This window comes from Zosterops lateralis (genome assembly GCF_965231275.1).
Source record: "Zosterops lateralis genome assembly, chromosome: 28".
In the NCBI taxonomy this organism is placed as follows: Eukaryota; Metazoa; Chordata; class Aves; order Passeriformes; family Zosteropidae; genus Zosterops; species Zosterops lateralis.
The window spans coordinates 4,485,533-4,501,561 of record NC_139788.1 but is presented as its reverse complement, the minus strand read 5'-3'; the positions used below and the strand labels follow the sequence as shown (position 1 = coordinate 4,501,561).

General features: G+C 65.8%; 1 protein-coding gene across 1 annotated transcript; it reads right to left on the bottom strand.

The window, feature by feature from the left end:
• Positions 1 to 918: 918 nt before the first annotated feature.
• AHDC1 (AT-hook DNA binding motif containing 1) lies at positions 919 to 7,825 on the bottom strand. Its single transcript, XM_083879512.1, has 4 exons — positions 7,722 to 7,825; positions 6,901 to 6,941; positions 1,238 to 6,292; positions 919 to 1,126 (listed from the first exon to the last, which is right to left on the bottom strand). The coding sequence occupies exon 3, from the start codon at positions 6,213 to 6,215 to the stop codon at positions 1,281 to 1,283; it is 4,935 nt and encodes a 1,644-aa protein (XP_083735638.1). The 5' UTR covers positions 6,216 to 6,292; positions 6,901 to 6,941; positions 7,722 to 7,825; the 3' UTR covers positions 919 to 1,126; positions 1,238 to 1,280.
• Between the last annotated feature and the right edge of the window lie 8,204 nt (positions 7,826 to 16,029).

Here is a 16,029-nt window from a genome sequence, read left to right as displayed (position 1 = left end):
TCCTCATCTGGCACCCACATACCCAGGGCCTGGGGTCCTGCCCGCCTCCTTCATCTGGCACCCAAATACTCAGGGGTCTGAGGGCCTGTTCAGCCCTAATCTGGCACCCACGGACGGGGGTATCTGAGCTCCTTCCCATCTACATCCAGCAGTCTGGGGTCCTGCTCGTTCTTGCCTGGCACCCACATCTCCGGGGGTCTTGCTCCCCCCATCTGGCACCCAAACAGGGGTCTGGGGATCCCACACCCCCTCTGCCCTTGGCACACCCGGGGTGGGGTCCTGCACCCCACAGCCGCCCCCAGACACTGGAGCCGACAGGGTCCCCAGTTTGATGCCTGGAGGGACAACACCAAGGGCAGCCGCTGAGAGCCCAGAAGGGGCGGGGGGCACCCAGAGGGGGGGTGCAGGTGGGCCAGGGCACCCACCGAGCATGGAGCACCCAGCACACCCTGCTGGGGGCCGGTACCGGTGGGGAGCACAGCCGGCACTTACCTGGTGATGGTGGCGTCTCCGAGCCCCGCTGGCGACGCTGCCAGAGCCTGGTGGGGGTCAGCGCTTCACCAACACCCATCGGTGTCCATGGGGCAGGAGCAGCCCCCGCGGCGAGCGAGCGGACGGGGAGGGACGAGGAAAAGAAAAGAATCCCCAGACAGCCTCCCCCGGGGCGGGGCCGGGCCGTGGGCAGGGGGCACCCAGCGCTGACCCCCACATCTCCTCCTGCCCTCCCTGCCCGTGCCCCTGCGCCGGGCCTGGCGGGGCCCGCGCTGTCTGTCCGTCCATCCGTCCGTCCGTCGGTCTGTCCGATTGTCCTGCTGCGGGGCGGGGAGGCCGGCAGTCCAGAAAGCAGAGCCGGAGGTTGGCAGGCGGAGCGGGTTTGAGTGCGGAGGGGGAAAAACGGGGGGTTTCTCTCTTCATCCATTATTATTAATTTTTTTTCCTTTTGTTTCACTTATTTTTTTATCTCTTTTTTTTTCTCCTTTTTTTCTTTTTTCTCCTTTTTTCTTTCTTTTTTTTTTTTTTTTTTTTTTTTTTTTTTTTTTTTTTAGAAAACAAACAAACAGTTCCAATCCCAGTTAAATACAGAACTTGAAAAGTGTTCCAGAAAAAAGTGCTGGCTAAATTACCTCTGAAAGAGAAACACAACATGGAGAGAGAGAGGGGGACATGATGAGAAGGGCCCTGAGGGTCCCCTGTGTCCCCCTCTGCCACCCTCACCCCCAGGTTTTCCCCCACCTACCCTGTAACAAAACCTCGTTGTCCGGTTGGCACGTCAGCAGACACTACAATGAGGTGACCGTAAAAGTGTCCTCAGGGTGTTGTTGCTCTACCATGGGTCCCAAAAACCCGCTCTTCTGGGTGGGGGCCATGACGGGGTGCCCTTGGGGTGCAAAACTGGGGTACCTGTAGTTGTCCTGCAGCTGCAACATTGAGTCTCTTGGTACGGGGGAGATGTTCAAGTCATTGATCAAGGGGCAAGCGTAGGGTCCTCGGTGGTGAGCCCGGGACATCTCCAAGGGCTCCTTCTCACCCTTGGAGGGGTGGGTGCCGCTCGGGCTGCTCAAGTGGGGGTTCAGACACGGGGGGTCCGTCCTGCCCATGAAGTCTACCAGCATCCCGGCCCCCGCCTTGCCGTCGTAGGAAGGGCTGCGGGTGCTGGCATTGGGGGAATACCAGTACGGGGGATTTTTGCAACTGGGGGAGTCGTAGTGTGGTTGAGGCATGGGGAGGTCGCGGCAAGCCAGGTGTGGGGCGTGTGGCAGGGCCCCCCCCTGCATGCTGTGTTTGAGCGAGTCGCAGGCGGGCAACTTTCGGATGCTGCCTGCCCGGAGGTCCTCCTTGAAGGCCAAGGTCGGGGAGCAGTTGGGCGAGAAGGCTTTCTGCAAACCAGCCTCGAACACAGTCTGCTGGCTGGGGGCTGCCAGCTGGTGTGGGAGGGCAGGGAAGTGCTTGCTCTCCAAATCTGGCTGCCCCAGACCGGGGGAGTCGCTCTGGAACCCCTGGACAAAGGTCCCGTCCGAGGGGGTGGAGGGGTTCATGGAGTAGGGGCCAGAGTAGTCACAGGGGTCCCGCTCCCCTACCCCGAAGCCCCGGGACTGAGAGGGCAGGGGGGACATGCTGCTGTCCCCGCTGTAGTAGTCCAAGCCCAGGTCCGTGCTCTCCTGGAAGAGGGGGTTCACCGCCTGTGACTTGGTGGGGAACTTTGCTTTGCCCGTCCCCCTCTCCTTCTTGGAGGCACAGGCTCCTCGGGACCCCCGGGGCTGCCGGGGTCCCGTGTTCCTCTTGGAGGGGTACACGGAGGAAGAAGAGGAAGAGGAGGAGAAGCTCAGGTGGGAAGTGTCGAACATATCCACCTTCTTCCGTCGGCCTCGACCGGGCTTGGAGTTACTCTGGAAGAGGACGCTCTGGTTCCAGTTGTAGCCAGGGGCAGAGGATGCCTCATTCCAGTCCATCATCAGCTTCTCCAGGCTGGAGAGGCTGGACTGGCCCTCACTGGAGGACGCCTCGCTGTTGGCGCGCCGGTAACCAGCCGGCTGATTGAACTGGGTGCTGTCGGAGGAGGACTCAGAGAAGGTCTCAGAGACCGTCTGCTGCTTGGCTTTCTGAGGGGTGTAGTTGGAGATGTCCAGGATGACATTGGGTTCGTTGAGGTGGCACTCAAAGCCCGGGTTGTAGAGCTGGCTGAAGGCTTCCGAGCTCCAATCCAACCCACCGTAGCCTTGCCGGAAGGCCCAGGACGCAGCGCTGGGGAACTGCCGGCAGTTTTCAGGTGAGGGCTGGAAGGATGCTGACCCCTTGGGCACCATGTAGCCGCCGGGCGAGACGGTGCTGGCCCGGCTGTCACAGCGCAGGGGGGTGTGCGCGGCGCTGGAGAACTGCCCCCCCTGCTCGGCACTGTTGAAGAAGGCGGCTTTTCCCAGCGGCAAACTGGGACCAGCTGTCGGTGGCGCGTAGCCGGCACTGTGGGCACTGCTGGGCGAGGATGGGAGGCTGCTGCCACTGCCGTAGGCGAAGCTGCAGTCCTTGCTGTTGGGACAGTCCTGTGCTGATGGGTACTGCTTTCCTGGTGGGAACACGCTGGCGGGTGCCACGCTCTGCCCGGTGCTGCCGTAGCTGCCGTATGGGGAGTAACCGGGGGTGCCGCTGGCCGCAGGGTGGGCCGTGGGTGATCGGGACACGGCCGACGGTGGAGCCAGTTTGGGGAAGGACTCGGTGCCCCGGCACTCTGACGAGCCTTGGGTCACCCCATAGCCACTGGAGGCACGGCCAGGAGGGAACGCCGGCCGACCCTGCATGGCCGCGTGGAAGGCTTCGGCACCGGGGTTGGCCGCCGGCACTTTGCCGCCGCGGGCCGAATAGGCAGCCATGCCCCGCTGGCCGGGCAGCGCGGCCGGGGGAGCCGTGTAGGCGGCCGCTGATTTACGGGACTCGGAGCGGGACGCGGAGAGGGCAAAGTCCAGCAGGTCGGAGGAGTCATCTGAGTCCAGCAAGGAGCGGAAGTACCCGGTGAAGAGGCTGTGCCGCTCCGGACCGGTCTCTGTCTGCGAGGATGGTGCATTGCTGGCATAGAAACCAGCGCGGCCGGAGGAGCCCGACTCCAGGCCTGCAGCATGGAAAGGCCTCGCCTCGGCCCCTTGGTAGCCACCGTTGCGTCCAGCCTGGCTGCCGGGGTGGCCGTGGTGGGGGGCCCAGGGGCTGCCCTTCTCCCCCCCACCCCACTCTGCGGCGGGGCCGTCCCCAAAGCTCTGCCCGGAGTTGGGTTCGGGGAAAAGCGCCCCGTTCTTGCGCGCCCGTCGCTTCCGCTTGGGTTTTCCCACGGGATCGGGCTCCAGGCGGCCGCGCTTGCGAGGGTGCACGGGGTCAGTGTGCAGGGCAGTGGGGGCTTTCTTCTTCTTCCCGATGCCCTCAAAGAAATCGCTGAAGGAGCAGCGTGCAGCGCGGGCGGCGTGGCTGCCCCCGCGCCCACCGAAGCCCCCGGCCTTGCCACCGCGCCGGCGGAAACCCTGGACACGGTGCAGGAAGTGGGAGATGCTCTGGGTGTCCGGGGCTTGGTGAATGGACTCGGGCTCGCTGGGGGTCCAGCAGCGGGGTGGTGAGCAGCGCCCCGAGCACTGGCTCTGCCGGTTGAGGAAAGCCAACTTGGCCAACACGTCCGAGTAGTCGGCTTTGCTGTCATTGGTGTCGGCGATGTAGGAGGGCTGGGGCGAGGCCAGCTTCTGCTTCCTCCTCCTCCTCTTCTTCACTTCTGGGGTGGGCTCCTTGGGCTTGGCTTGGCCCAGCAGCAGGTTTTTGGGAGGCCGGCCCCGCTTGCGCTTCAGGATAATGGGCATCTCGCCAGGGGGGAACACCACGACCACGTTGCGCCCATTGTTCTTCATCTTGAGCAGCGGCGTGGGCTCCATGGAGCTGCTGGCTGCCAGCTCCTTCCCCTCCAGGTTCAAGTTGCTGCTGAGCGATGACACCTTGTAGGTGGTCTTGTTCCTCCTCCCCAGGGACACGGGGATCTTGGCCATCTTCACCACCATCTTCCTCACCCCTCGGCACTTGCTCTTCTTCCCCGCCGTGGGGGCTTTGGGCATCTCGTTGGGGTCCAGCGTGGTGGGGGTCGGTGGCGGTGGGGGGCTCAGCACTGGGGTGTCGGGCTCCTCGGGCCCGGGGGGCATCTCAGTGGGCAGGGCCAGGGGGGACAGGACACGGCTCTCGGGGGTGACGTCCACCCGGCGCCCCCGGCCCGCCCTCCTCCGGCGGCACAGCATCTTTGGCTTATCTGTCCGGCGCAGGGCGTACTTGCGGTGGTCTTCGCCACACCGCCCGGCCCCCCGGCCCCCGCAGGGGCCTCGCTTCACCATAGCGCTCAGGGGACACCCCCCGAGCCGGGGCTGCAGCCCGTGGGGCCGCAGAGGGTCCCCGGCGCCCGGCTGTGCCTCCAGCAGCTCCGAGACAGCTCCCAGCGGCTGCGGCTCCAGCAGCGAGGGCTCAGTGGGCAGCAGTGGCGGCTCCAGGGCTCCGGGCAGAGGCTCCAGGGTCTGCAGCCCCAGAGGCTCTGCCAGCGGCTCCAGCGACTGCAGCTCCAGGGACTCGGACAGAGGCTCCAGCGACTGCAGCTCCAGTGACTCAGAGAGCGGCTCCAGTGACTGCAGCCCCAACGGCTCCAGGTTTTGCAGCTCCAGCGACTCCGGCAGCGGCTCCAGGCTCTGTGAATCGAGCAGCTGGGGCTGTGACTCCAGGGACTGGGAATCCAACAGCCGGGATTGGGAGTCCAGCTCTTGGGCTGGCAGCAACTGGGGCTGCGGCTCCATCGCCTGCGGCTCCAGCAGCTGCGTCCCCGGGCAAGCCAGGGAGGCCAGCTCGTTCAGGATGTCCGCCTCGGCCAGCTCCGAGTAATCGCCGGCGTCAGGCTGGGAGCAGCCGGCTTCATCCACCGGAGCTTTGGAGACATCCCCCACACCCACACTGTGTCCTGGGGGCTGCGGGGTGCTCCCCCCACCTCCCTCAGCTTCTCCATCGCGGGCCGGGGGCCGGGGGTGCCGCGACGGGTCGGATTTGAGGAGCACCCCCCGCTCCTCGGGGCTGCGGATGCTGTTGGCCAGGGAGGGCGAGGAGAAGAAGCTGTACTGGAGGTCGCGGTCAGCGGGCAGGAGGCGGCTGTCCTCATGGGCCCCACCGCCGCCACGAAGGCTGCCACAGTCCAGGTGCACCCCACTGTTCTTGAGGTCCTCGGAGAGGCGGTTGAGGTCCTTCATGATGTCGATGAGCTGCACCACGGGGTGGAGGTTGATGTGCCCGTTGCCGCACTTGCTCCGGAGCAAGGCGAGGATGCTGTCTACGTTGCAGCGGCCCGAGGCCAGCGTCGCGTTGGGGAAGGTTTTGGGCGCCCGGTCGCGGGCGGATGCCTCCTCCGCGCTGCCCCCCAGGATCCGGGGCTCCCCGGCACAGCCCAGCAGCTCCTCGGCCGCCTTGGTGCCCCCGTGGACGCTCTGGCAGCGGTCGGCCGGGTCGCCGTGCAGCAGCGAGCCTGCCTGGTGCTCCCGGCCGAGCGCGGGGCACGACCCCTCAGGGAAGCTGAGCACACTGCAGGACAGCGCCTTCTCGGCCGGGCAGGCTGGGGGGCGCTGCACCGGGTGTCCCGGCGGGTAGAATTTGGGCTCTCGGACGTAGTCGGGCGAGCCACGCACAACGCTGGTCGTTACCACTGGGCCCGGGGGCTTCACGCGCATCCTGACCTCCTCCTCCCCCGCGTGCCGCTTGGCCGAGCAGTTGCTGACATGGGGGTCAGGGAAGGTGACACCAGGACCTGTGGGCGGCAGAGAGGGGGACAGTGAGGCTCCGCAGGCGCTGCCAGCCAGACACAGCCAGCAGAGCCTCGCTCCATCCCCCCGTTCCCAGGGATGAGGTCCCCATATCCATCCCCCCGTTCCCAGGGATGAGGTCCCCATATCCATCCCCCCGTTCCCAGGGATGAGGTTCCCATATCCATCCCCTCGTTCCCAGGGATGAGGTCCCCATATCCATCCCCCCGTTCCCAGGGATGAGGTCCCCATATCCATCCCCCCGTTCCCAGGGATGAGGTCCCCATATCCATCCCCCCGTTCCCAGGGATGAGGTCCCCATATCCATCCCCCAGCTCCCTCTGCCCTGCCACCAGCAAAGACCCAACTGGCACCGCAGGAATGTGACAGCCCCGCTCGCGGCTGCGGAAATGGGAACCTGGGGGACCTGGATGCCTTCCCCAGCCCAGGAGCAGGGGGCTGGATGTCCTCCCCACAGCAGCACCGCTCGTGCCAGACTGCAGCACACAGCCCCCTCCCGGGTGAACAGGGGTAGTCTGGGTTTTCCCACCCCACCCCAGGGGCGGAGTTTGGGTGTCTGTAGGGAGCTCTGAGGGCTGGGGCTGGAACTTACCCTCGGCTTTGCTGCTGCTCCTGCTATTACACTTGAGCTCTCTGCAAAGGAAGGGGTGTGCAGGGTCAGCCCCACAGCGGGGGGGACTCACTCCAGCGCCCCCCACCCCTGTGCCGGTCCCTCCCCGGGACATACCGGGGGCTGATCCTCCCGAGCTCCCACGGCCGCCCATCGCCGGGGCTGCGGGGGATGGGCAAAGAGGGGGAAGCTGCCTCTGATCTGGGGGACAGAGGGGACAGGTTTACGCCCCCCTCCCGTCCCCACCGCCACCACCACCCCCTCCGTGGGGCGGGGGGTGGCGGGGGTCCTTTGGTGGCGCTGCCACTAGGTGTCCCCGGCGAGCCGCGCTCCGGACACACGGGGGGGTCTTCGCCCGAGGAGGTGGCTCAGCACATCCCACCCCCCGCATCCCCCCGGCTCCCACCCACCCGCGGACACCCCACGCGCGGCTACAACCCCCACCCGCGGCGACACCGCCCGGCGCCACCCTCCCCTCGCCGGGACGCCCCTCTGTGGCGCCTGCCTCAGTTTCCCCTCGCTGGAATGGGGTACAGCGAGGGAGGCGGTGGGGTGGCTCAGGAACTCACGGGTGGGTGCTGGGCACCACGCGGCCCCTGCACGGCCCACCCTGCACTCCGTGGGGGCTGCACCCCCCCCGTTCACCCCAAATCCCAGGCCAGGAGGCTGAGCAGGGCCGGGGAGCTCTCGCCCCGTGTCGCCCCACAGGCCGGACAGGGCCGGACACGACACCGGCAGCGGGATGTGCCAACCAGCGTCCCCTTGGTGCCGCACCCTCTGCTCGGGGTGAGGCCCGCAGGTACCTGTTCCGGGGGTGTTTGCAGTGCAGGTTCACTCGGAAGCTCCTGCTGTCGCCGTCGCTGCCGGGCTGGCGGGGGCCGGAGCCCTGGGCACGCGGGAACCACTCGGCTGGCGGGCTGGCACCGTTCTCCAGTGCGAGGGGCTGGCAGGCCACTGAGCTCCCATCTGCTCGAGAGAGACCCCCGCACATCAGCCCGGCGCCCCCTCCCCCGGGAGCACCACCCGCCCCTGGGTGCCCGCGGGGCTGGGGACACCGTGGGCCACCCCTTGACGCCTCCCCCTGGGAGCCACAGCCCACGGGGACACCCCCGCCGTGCCCTTCGCCCCATCACGGGATGCCCGGGGTGGCGTTTTGAGGCAGGACAACCTTTTCCTCCCCACCGTGAACCGGGGGCTGCCCATACGAGGGGGAGCATCTCCCCAGCAGGCCGTGTGTATGTATGTGTATCCACAGGGATGTGCACACCGCACACGTGTGTGCAGAAAGCTTTGGCCCCCGCAGCCTCCTGCAGGAGCTCCAGGCACCCACAGGCGCTGCCCGTGTGGCCCAGGGGTGCACGGTGGAGCCCCTGAGCCCCCGGCAATCCCCCGGTGCCAGCACGCCCGCCTGCTTTCCCTCCCCAGCGCCGCGTGTGAATCCCTGCCGCTCGGCTCCCTCCCCCAGCACACACCCGCAGACACACACACGCAGCCGCTCGGCGTGATCCAGGCTCTTCCCGGTGTCTGGATTAGCGTGACAACTTATCAACAAGGCAGGGAAAGAGAATTCAAACCTGTCAGTCCATCCGCATCCCCCCCTTTCCCCGTCTCCCCGGCAGCCTTTGGGCGCAGCGCTGGCACCGCGGAGATGCGGGCACTCGGTGTAAAGTTACACCCAGGGCTATGTGGAGCAGGAAAATATGTGCTAGAAAGACCGGTCTCGTCTCTGCTGAGGCTGCTGGTGCGCCCAGGGAGCTGTCGGAGGGGAGGTAGGCAGGAAGGAAACAAACGGGAGTTTTTCCAGAGCAGCCGCCGGGAGCTGGTCCCCGCTGCACACGCGGCCCCGGGGGAGGTTCGGGCTGTCGGGGGGTGTCGGGGTGCGGCCCCCCCCAGCCCTGAGCCCACCGTCCCCCGCTGTGCCCGTGGCGCACGGAGCTGCGGATGCTTTGGCAAACACTGCGGGACGGCCGTGGGGTCCCCACGGGGTGTGCGGGGTCTCTGGACACCCATCTGCCGCCTTCTGCGCGTCCTTCACGGCCACGTCCATCCCGGTGTGCGCCCCCGGTGCGGCGGGGACCCCACGGCACCGGTGTCCTGCCCTCGCTCCCCGGGGGGGACACGCGTCCCGTGACAGGCGGAGGACACTCCCTGCGCCGGGACTCCGCCCTCGCCCCGTCCGGACCCCGGCGGGGACCACCTGCAGCTCCCCCAGACCCCTCCTCAGGGCGCCCACCTTCCCCACGGTGTGCCCGGGCCGGTGTGAGCGCAGGTGGGAGGCCGTGGGGAGGGGGCCGTGGGGAGGGGCCGTGGGGAGGGGGCCGTGGGGAGGGGGCCGTGGGGAGGGGGCGCGGGGAGGGGGCCGTGGGGAGGGGGCCGTGGGGAGGGGGCCGTGGGGAGGGGGCGCGGGGAGGGGGCCGTGGGGAGGGGGCCGCGGTGCGGAGGGAGCTGCGGGGGGCGCACTGGGATGTTCACCGCGCCGCCGCGCTCACTTTCACCTCCCCGCTCAGCCCCAGGCAGCCGCCACATGTTTCCCATTAGGCTCTCCGGACCTCGCCATTCCTGGCTTCCTCGCCAGGGGTAGGGCCTTTTTTTTTTTTTTTTTTTTTTTTTTTTTTAATTTTATTTTTTTATTTATTTTATTTTATTTTCCCCCTTTAAAAAAAAAAAAAAAATTCTTTTAATTTTTTTTTTCTCCTCGCTGGTTACAAAACACCAGCCGAGACCACACAGGCGAGGAGGGACGGAGGGAGAAGGAGAGATAGAGATGGGCGCCGCGGGCGGGGGAGAGCCGGCCAGAGCGGGCGCTGCGGCGGGGCCGGGGGGGTGAGGATGAAGAGCGGGGGGATGAAGCGGGCGAGATTGCAGTCACCTCCGCTTCCCACCTCCTGACCCCACAGCCCTGCAAAGATAACAGCCCCCGAAGACTGCTGACTCGCCTCGCAGAAATCCAATATCCTCGCCTGGTGAACTAATCGACTACCTGGGCTCCCACCTCCCCTGCCCGGGCTTAATCCTGCTGCTGCAAAGCTTTAATTAGTTTAACGGTTTCAGGCTTGACGGAGGTTGGCGGCGAGAGGAATCAGAATCATAGAATGGTTTGGGTTGGAAGGGACCTTAAAGCTCATCTCCTCCCAGCCCCCTGCCGTGGGCAGGGACACCTTCCACTGGACCAGGCTGCCCCAAGCCCCGTCCAGCCCGGCAGGATGTGCCCCCGCCTCCCCCACTCCATCCACACGGGGTCCCTCTCTGGTGCAAAGGGTTCCGTGGGGTGGCAGCACGAGTGTGCAGGGGGCTGCAGGCGCCCCCCAGCCCCCCCAGCTCCCCGAGGCTGCTGGCGCCCAGCCCCGATCCGCAGCGCTGGCACAGGGCGGGCACGGAGGGGCGGCCTTGGCACCGGGGAGGCAGCGGGGGGATGGAGGGACGGCCCCGCAGGACACGGACGTGGTTTGGTGCCCGGCTCCGAGGCCACCCAGACGTCAGGGTGGGGCCGGAGATGCCACCGGGAGACAGGGAGGCGGCGGGGACACAGCCGCCACACAGATGGGGACACGCTGGCCCGACGCCTCCCACCCCGCCGGGGCGCCGTGCCCAGCAGCCCGCGGCGGCAGCGGCGGGGACGGGGTGTCCCCCTATTGCCCCCCCATCGCCTCGGGGGTCCTCGGGGTTTGGGGTGGCCCTAAGTGCCCCCGCATGGGCGCAGGGGTGCCTCTGGGTCCCGCGGACACCCGTGTCCTCTGTGCACAGCCGGCCTTCCACTGCAGGGGTGCCCTGCTTGCCCCCCCGAGTGGCATCGGGGCTGTCCCACGCGTGTGGCACACGGGGACGCGGTGGCGGAGCCTGTCCCTCGCACACTCACACCCTCACCCCACCCCCGGTGGTTTTCCTCCCCTGTTCCCGCACATCTGGGGACACCACGGGGGTGCCACTCCCCTGCGCACCCCCCCTCACACACCCCTGGGGCATCGGGGGGCTTTTCCTCTCTGCACCCCCTCCCTCGCACCCCCCTGGTCCCCTCCCAGGCGCCCCCAACCCCCGCCCCACCAGTTCCCCCCAGCCCGTCCTGCGCCTGCTGACACCAATGGAAAATCCCCTCCAGTGACAGCTTCCTGGCAGGCGCTCGCCGAGGGTTTCCGTGTTCCCCAGCCAGCCCCCAGTGGCCACCTCCTCCCTGAGCCACGCGGGGGGTCCCTCCACCTTCACTCCCTTCACGCCGACCTCCACATCCCCTCTAATTCAGCATCACAGACCCCAAAGCACCCGGCTCCTGCTCCCTCCTCCTCCTCCCCACACCTCATCCCCTGCCAGCACCCTGCCCTCCTCTGAAGTGGGGCACCCATCAGTGCCAGGGGTGTTTGGGGTCCTCTCTGGGTACTGCTGGCAGCTCCCAGAGCACCCACCCACCCTGGGGACCCACCAGCCTGTGACTGGGAGCAGGGCAAGAGCTGGGGGGTCAGAGGGGTGGGCACAGATGGGTGCTGGGGCACACAGCGCCTTGCAGGCAGCCCTGACCCTTCCTTCAGTTGTCACCCCATGGTTGGAACCCCGCTGTCACATCCCCCCTGCTGTCACCACGTCCCCCCGCTGCCCTGACTCCTCTGCCATGCTCTTAATTAGGAGATGGAGCAGATGGCGCCTGGGTTTCATCTTAGGTAACGGGTCCAGGCGAGCTGCTTGGCCACCAGTTCCCTTTGTGGGGCTATCAGAGGTTTTTGGGGTGCCCCCCAAGCAGGGAGCTGGTGAGGGGACACGTCTCTCCAACACGCTGCAGGGACAGCAGTGGCAGGAAGGGTTTGGCTGGCATGTGGGGCAGACACATCTGGGGTCTGCCCTCTCACATCATCCCGGGGTGCCACACCCCCAGGGCAGGCTCGGACACCCGCACTGGGAGGGAGGGTCTAGGACCACTGGGCAGAAAACAAGGGCTGCCAAAGGTCTTGACATCTCCTCATAGCCCAGAGCTGCAGGAAGGTGGCTGGGGAGCTCATTTCCCTGCAACCCCCTGGCCCTGGCAACAGGGACCCCAGGGACACCCCCACGCTGCTGGGGATGGTGCTGAGTCAGGGGACATGGCCCTTCTCCAGGGCCTGGCTCTGGATGTGCCACTGCCACTGTCACTTTTAGCACAGCCCCCACCTGGCTGGCAGCATCCTCCAGGCCTGGGGCTCCTGGAGCCAGTGGAACCCTTGACAGGTTCAGCCCCCAGCACCAGAGTGTGGCACAGTGCCCCTGAGGTGGGCAGGGCTGGGGATGCCTGGTCAGGCCCCGATTGCTGCTGCTGCACGGAACCATCTCCATCCCCCTCAGGAGGAACCACCTCCCCTGCAAGGACCATCTTCCCCAGGAGAAATAATCCATCCTGAAACCACCACCTTCCATGCAATGACCATCTTCCCTGCATGAAACCATCTCCCCTAAACAGCCACCTCACCTGTAACGGCCACTGACCATCTCCCCTGCAAAGACCATCTCTCTTGCAATGACCATTTCCCCCATAAGAAGCCATCTCCCCCGTAAGAACCACTTTGCCTGCAAGCACCATCTTCCCCACAAGGACCATTTCTCCTGCCATGACCATCTCCCCTGCAATGATCATCTCCTCCACAAGAAACTGTGTCCCCTGCAACGCCCCCTTAATGACCATTTCCCCTTCAATGGCTATTACCTCTCAAAGACCATCTCCCTGTAACGCCCATCAACAGCCAACCCATTTCTCCCCGCAATCATCCCCTCAGTCAAGAGCCCCTTCTCTCGGGCACAGACCCTCCCCTCCCACCCCACAAACATGGGCACCCCGCTGCCCCCGGATGTTGGGGGGCGCCCTGTGACCCCAGTGGCATCGCCCAGCAAGGATGCAGCTCCCAACCCCCTTGGTCGTGGAGGGGTCTGACCCCCCTCCCTGGCTCGGGAGGGGCTCGAGAGGGCTGGGGAACGGCTCGACAGATGGACCGCAGCGATGGTGGCACCTCGGCCGGCTGGAGCCCAGCGCCGCAGTTCAGAGCTAGCAGGGAAACCGGCTAAATTTAGCTCTTCCCTCGGTGCCAGCTTTGTTCCCCCGCCCCGTCGAGCCGGCGCGGGAGGCGAGCAGCCTCCGGGCCCCCTCCTCTGCCCTCTCCCTGCCTGCGGGAGGATACGGGACACAGCAGCACCCCTCCCTGGGGGTGCCAGCTCGGGGTACCAGGCGCTCCCCGCGGTGCCGGCTGTGTTTGTTCCCGGCGGTGCCAGGGGTGCTGAGCCGGGCCGTGCCGTGCCCCGGCGTGGGGAGCGCACCCCAGGGCCCCCGCAGTGTGCTGGCAGCCCCGAGGCTGCGCAGATGGTCGCGGCCCCCCTCCCCGGGCTCCCTGTTATAGCCACAGCATGAGTCACAGCCCCGGTGTGTCCCTGCCCAGCGCCGGCCACGCCGGGTCATGTAACACCCGCGGCCGCGCTGGCGCGGAGGGGGCTCCGCGGGCTGCCCCCGCCACCGCCCACCCCCGGCCCCGGCCCCCTGGGCAGCTGCACGGCCCCCCGGCACCCTGCTGGAGGCCCCCGGGGGGGTGACAGCGGCCGTGCCCAGCTCCCCCCGCTCCCCACCGGTGCGCTGCGGGTTAACGCCAAGCCGAGCCGGGATCCTGCGAGGCCAGTAACATTTGGAAGGCGCCAGATGGACGCGTGCCCATGCCGAAGGCTCGCTCGGCACAGCCATGCTCCCCCGGCGCTGGGGCTGGGGGGCTGCCCAGGGCGGCAAAGGGGCGCCCGCCGGGATGGGAGGATGCTGACACTGCGCCCACCGGGGCTCCGGGGCCGCTGGTGCCCGCACACGCTCCATGCCGGGCACCGGCCCCAGCACAGGCAATGGGGTGACGGGGTCCAGGTGCTGACACCGCGCCGGGGCGACCAGGTGGGGACCGAGGGGGGGGGTCTGGGCTGGGGGGGAGAGCAGCCAGTTGCCTCCCTTGGCCAATTTTAGAAACTGGCTAGACAAGAAAAGCAGAATGAGCCGGGCAGGATTAACGGCCGTGCTGGTGTCAGGGTGGGTTTTCTCTCTCTCTCTCTCTCTCTCTTTTTTTTTTTTTTTTTTTTTTTTTTTTTTTTTTTTTTTTTTGTGGGAGGCATACACGAGTTGAGCGGAAACTCCTGGCTGTGGATCCTGTTTCCTGGGAGATGCGGCCGGTTGGGGCCGAGCTGGGGTGTGGGAGCCACTGGGGACAATGCCAACGGCAGCACCGTGGGGCAGGGCTGTGGGCAGGCGGGGGCAGCCCCTGCCCCATCACACCGGCAGCCTGGCACCCCCAGATCTGTGGGCATGGAGGAGGTGCAGCCAGTAACAGGCCTGACTGTGCACAAGATGGTTGTGCGCATACAGGTGTGTGCACAGGTACACGCACGGGGGGAGGATTGTGCAGGCACACACACCTGCAGTGCTGTGGGTGCACACACAGGTACAGGAACACGTGTGGCCACCAAGGGGTGGGTCACACATGTACAGGTACACACAGGTACAGGAACACGTGTGGCCACCAAGGGGTGGGTCACACATGTACAGGTACACACAGGTACAGGAACACGTGTGGCCACCAAGGGGTGGGTCACACATGTACAGGTACACACAGGTACAGGAACACGCACAGGCACTGGGGAGGGCACTGATGGATGCACACCTGTGTCACAGGTACACAGACAGGTGTGCCAGCACCTGGAGGTGTGGCACCGACCTCTGTGGACACATAGGATCGCACCTGTGTGGAGGTACAGGGCCCCTCATGGCAGCACACACGAGCTCCAGGGACCCCCAGGCACCCAAAACACCAGGACAGCACTGCAGACCCCCAAACCATACCCTGGTGGTGGCAGTAGGAGCTGCTGGGGTTTGACCCCAAAACAAAATTCACCCTCCCCCTTGAGAGGCCACAGTGGTCCACCAAAAACTGGGGGTGTGAAAGAGTCTGACAGTGCCATGCAGTGGGGACGTGGATAGCGACAGGGAAACTGAGGCAGGAGCAGGGCAGGCAGCGCTCAGGGTGCTGATGGAAATAGGGAGCTGCAGCCAACTATTCCACAGGATCCAGACGTCCTGTAATGCCCCAGCCCCAGGCTCAGCTCCCACCCTGCTGCCGCCCATCTCTGGTTACACCGTGGCCCAGGCTCCCCAGGGATGGGGATTGGAGCACTCAGGTCTCTCTGCACCCACCCACGCCGCCCTGGCAGGGCCGACCGCCAGGAGCACACACACCTATAGACACACCAGTGTTGGCTCTCCCCCCTCGCCGAGGAGCTTTCCATTAAAATTGGAAGAACACAACTTGCCGGCAGAGCCCCGGCGCGGATCGTACACAGCCTGTCACTCACACATCACTTTGTAGATGCCCATAAATTGCTTCATTACCTCTTCTAATTGAGGAGAACGCAGCTGCTGTGGGGCGGTGACGGAGCGCCTTCCCTTTGAAGGATGCCTCGCTCGCCAAAGACGGGTCCGGCAGAGCTGCAGAGCCCCACCAACATCCCAATAATAATAATAATAGTAATAATAACCATAATGACAGTATCCAAGCAAAATCCCCCGGAAAAGGGCAGTGGGGCTCACATGTGATGGAGCCTGCTTGAGGGAGGGAGCTGAGGGGCTTGGTGGCCCTATCCTGGTGGGGAAACTGAGGCACGAGGAAGGATGAACCATGCACAGGGAAAGGGTGGGTGTGGAAACCCCCGCATCACACTGGGACCCTGAAAGGGGAACACGGTGGTGACAACATTTAGGGAAAACCCAAACGTAGAGGACTGAGCATCTCCCTACCCGCAGATTTGGGGGGCCAGGAGAATGCACAGCACCACCCGAAACTCCCTGGAGAACTTCCCACCCTGCTCAAGGGCTCCATTCTCCCATCTTGGCCGGCACGAGGCCAGGGGTCCTGCCACCCTCTGGTGCCCTGGTCCCCTGTGCCCCATCCCTGCGGGGGCCCCCCGTCTTTGTCTGGCGGCAGCGGGCGGCTGCGGCTGGGCTCGGTCCCCTTGCAGGATACTGCAGAAGGATTTACTGTATTGCAGCTTGTGCTGGCTGCAGCCCAGCGCACAATAGATTAGCTGTAGCCCAGGGCAGCACGTTGCGGGGGAAGGAAGGTGGGATTCATCCGGCTGCAG

Excerpts from the sequence above, each read along its gene's own strand:
- AHDC1 (XM_083879512.1), bottom strand. The coding sequence starts at position 6,215 with ATGCGCGTGAAGCCCCCGGGCCCAGTGGTAACGACCAGCGTTGTGCGT.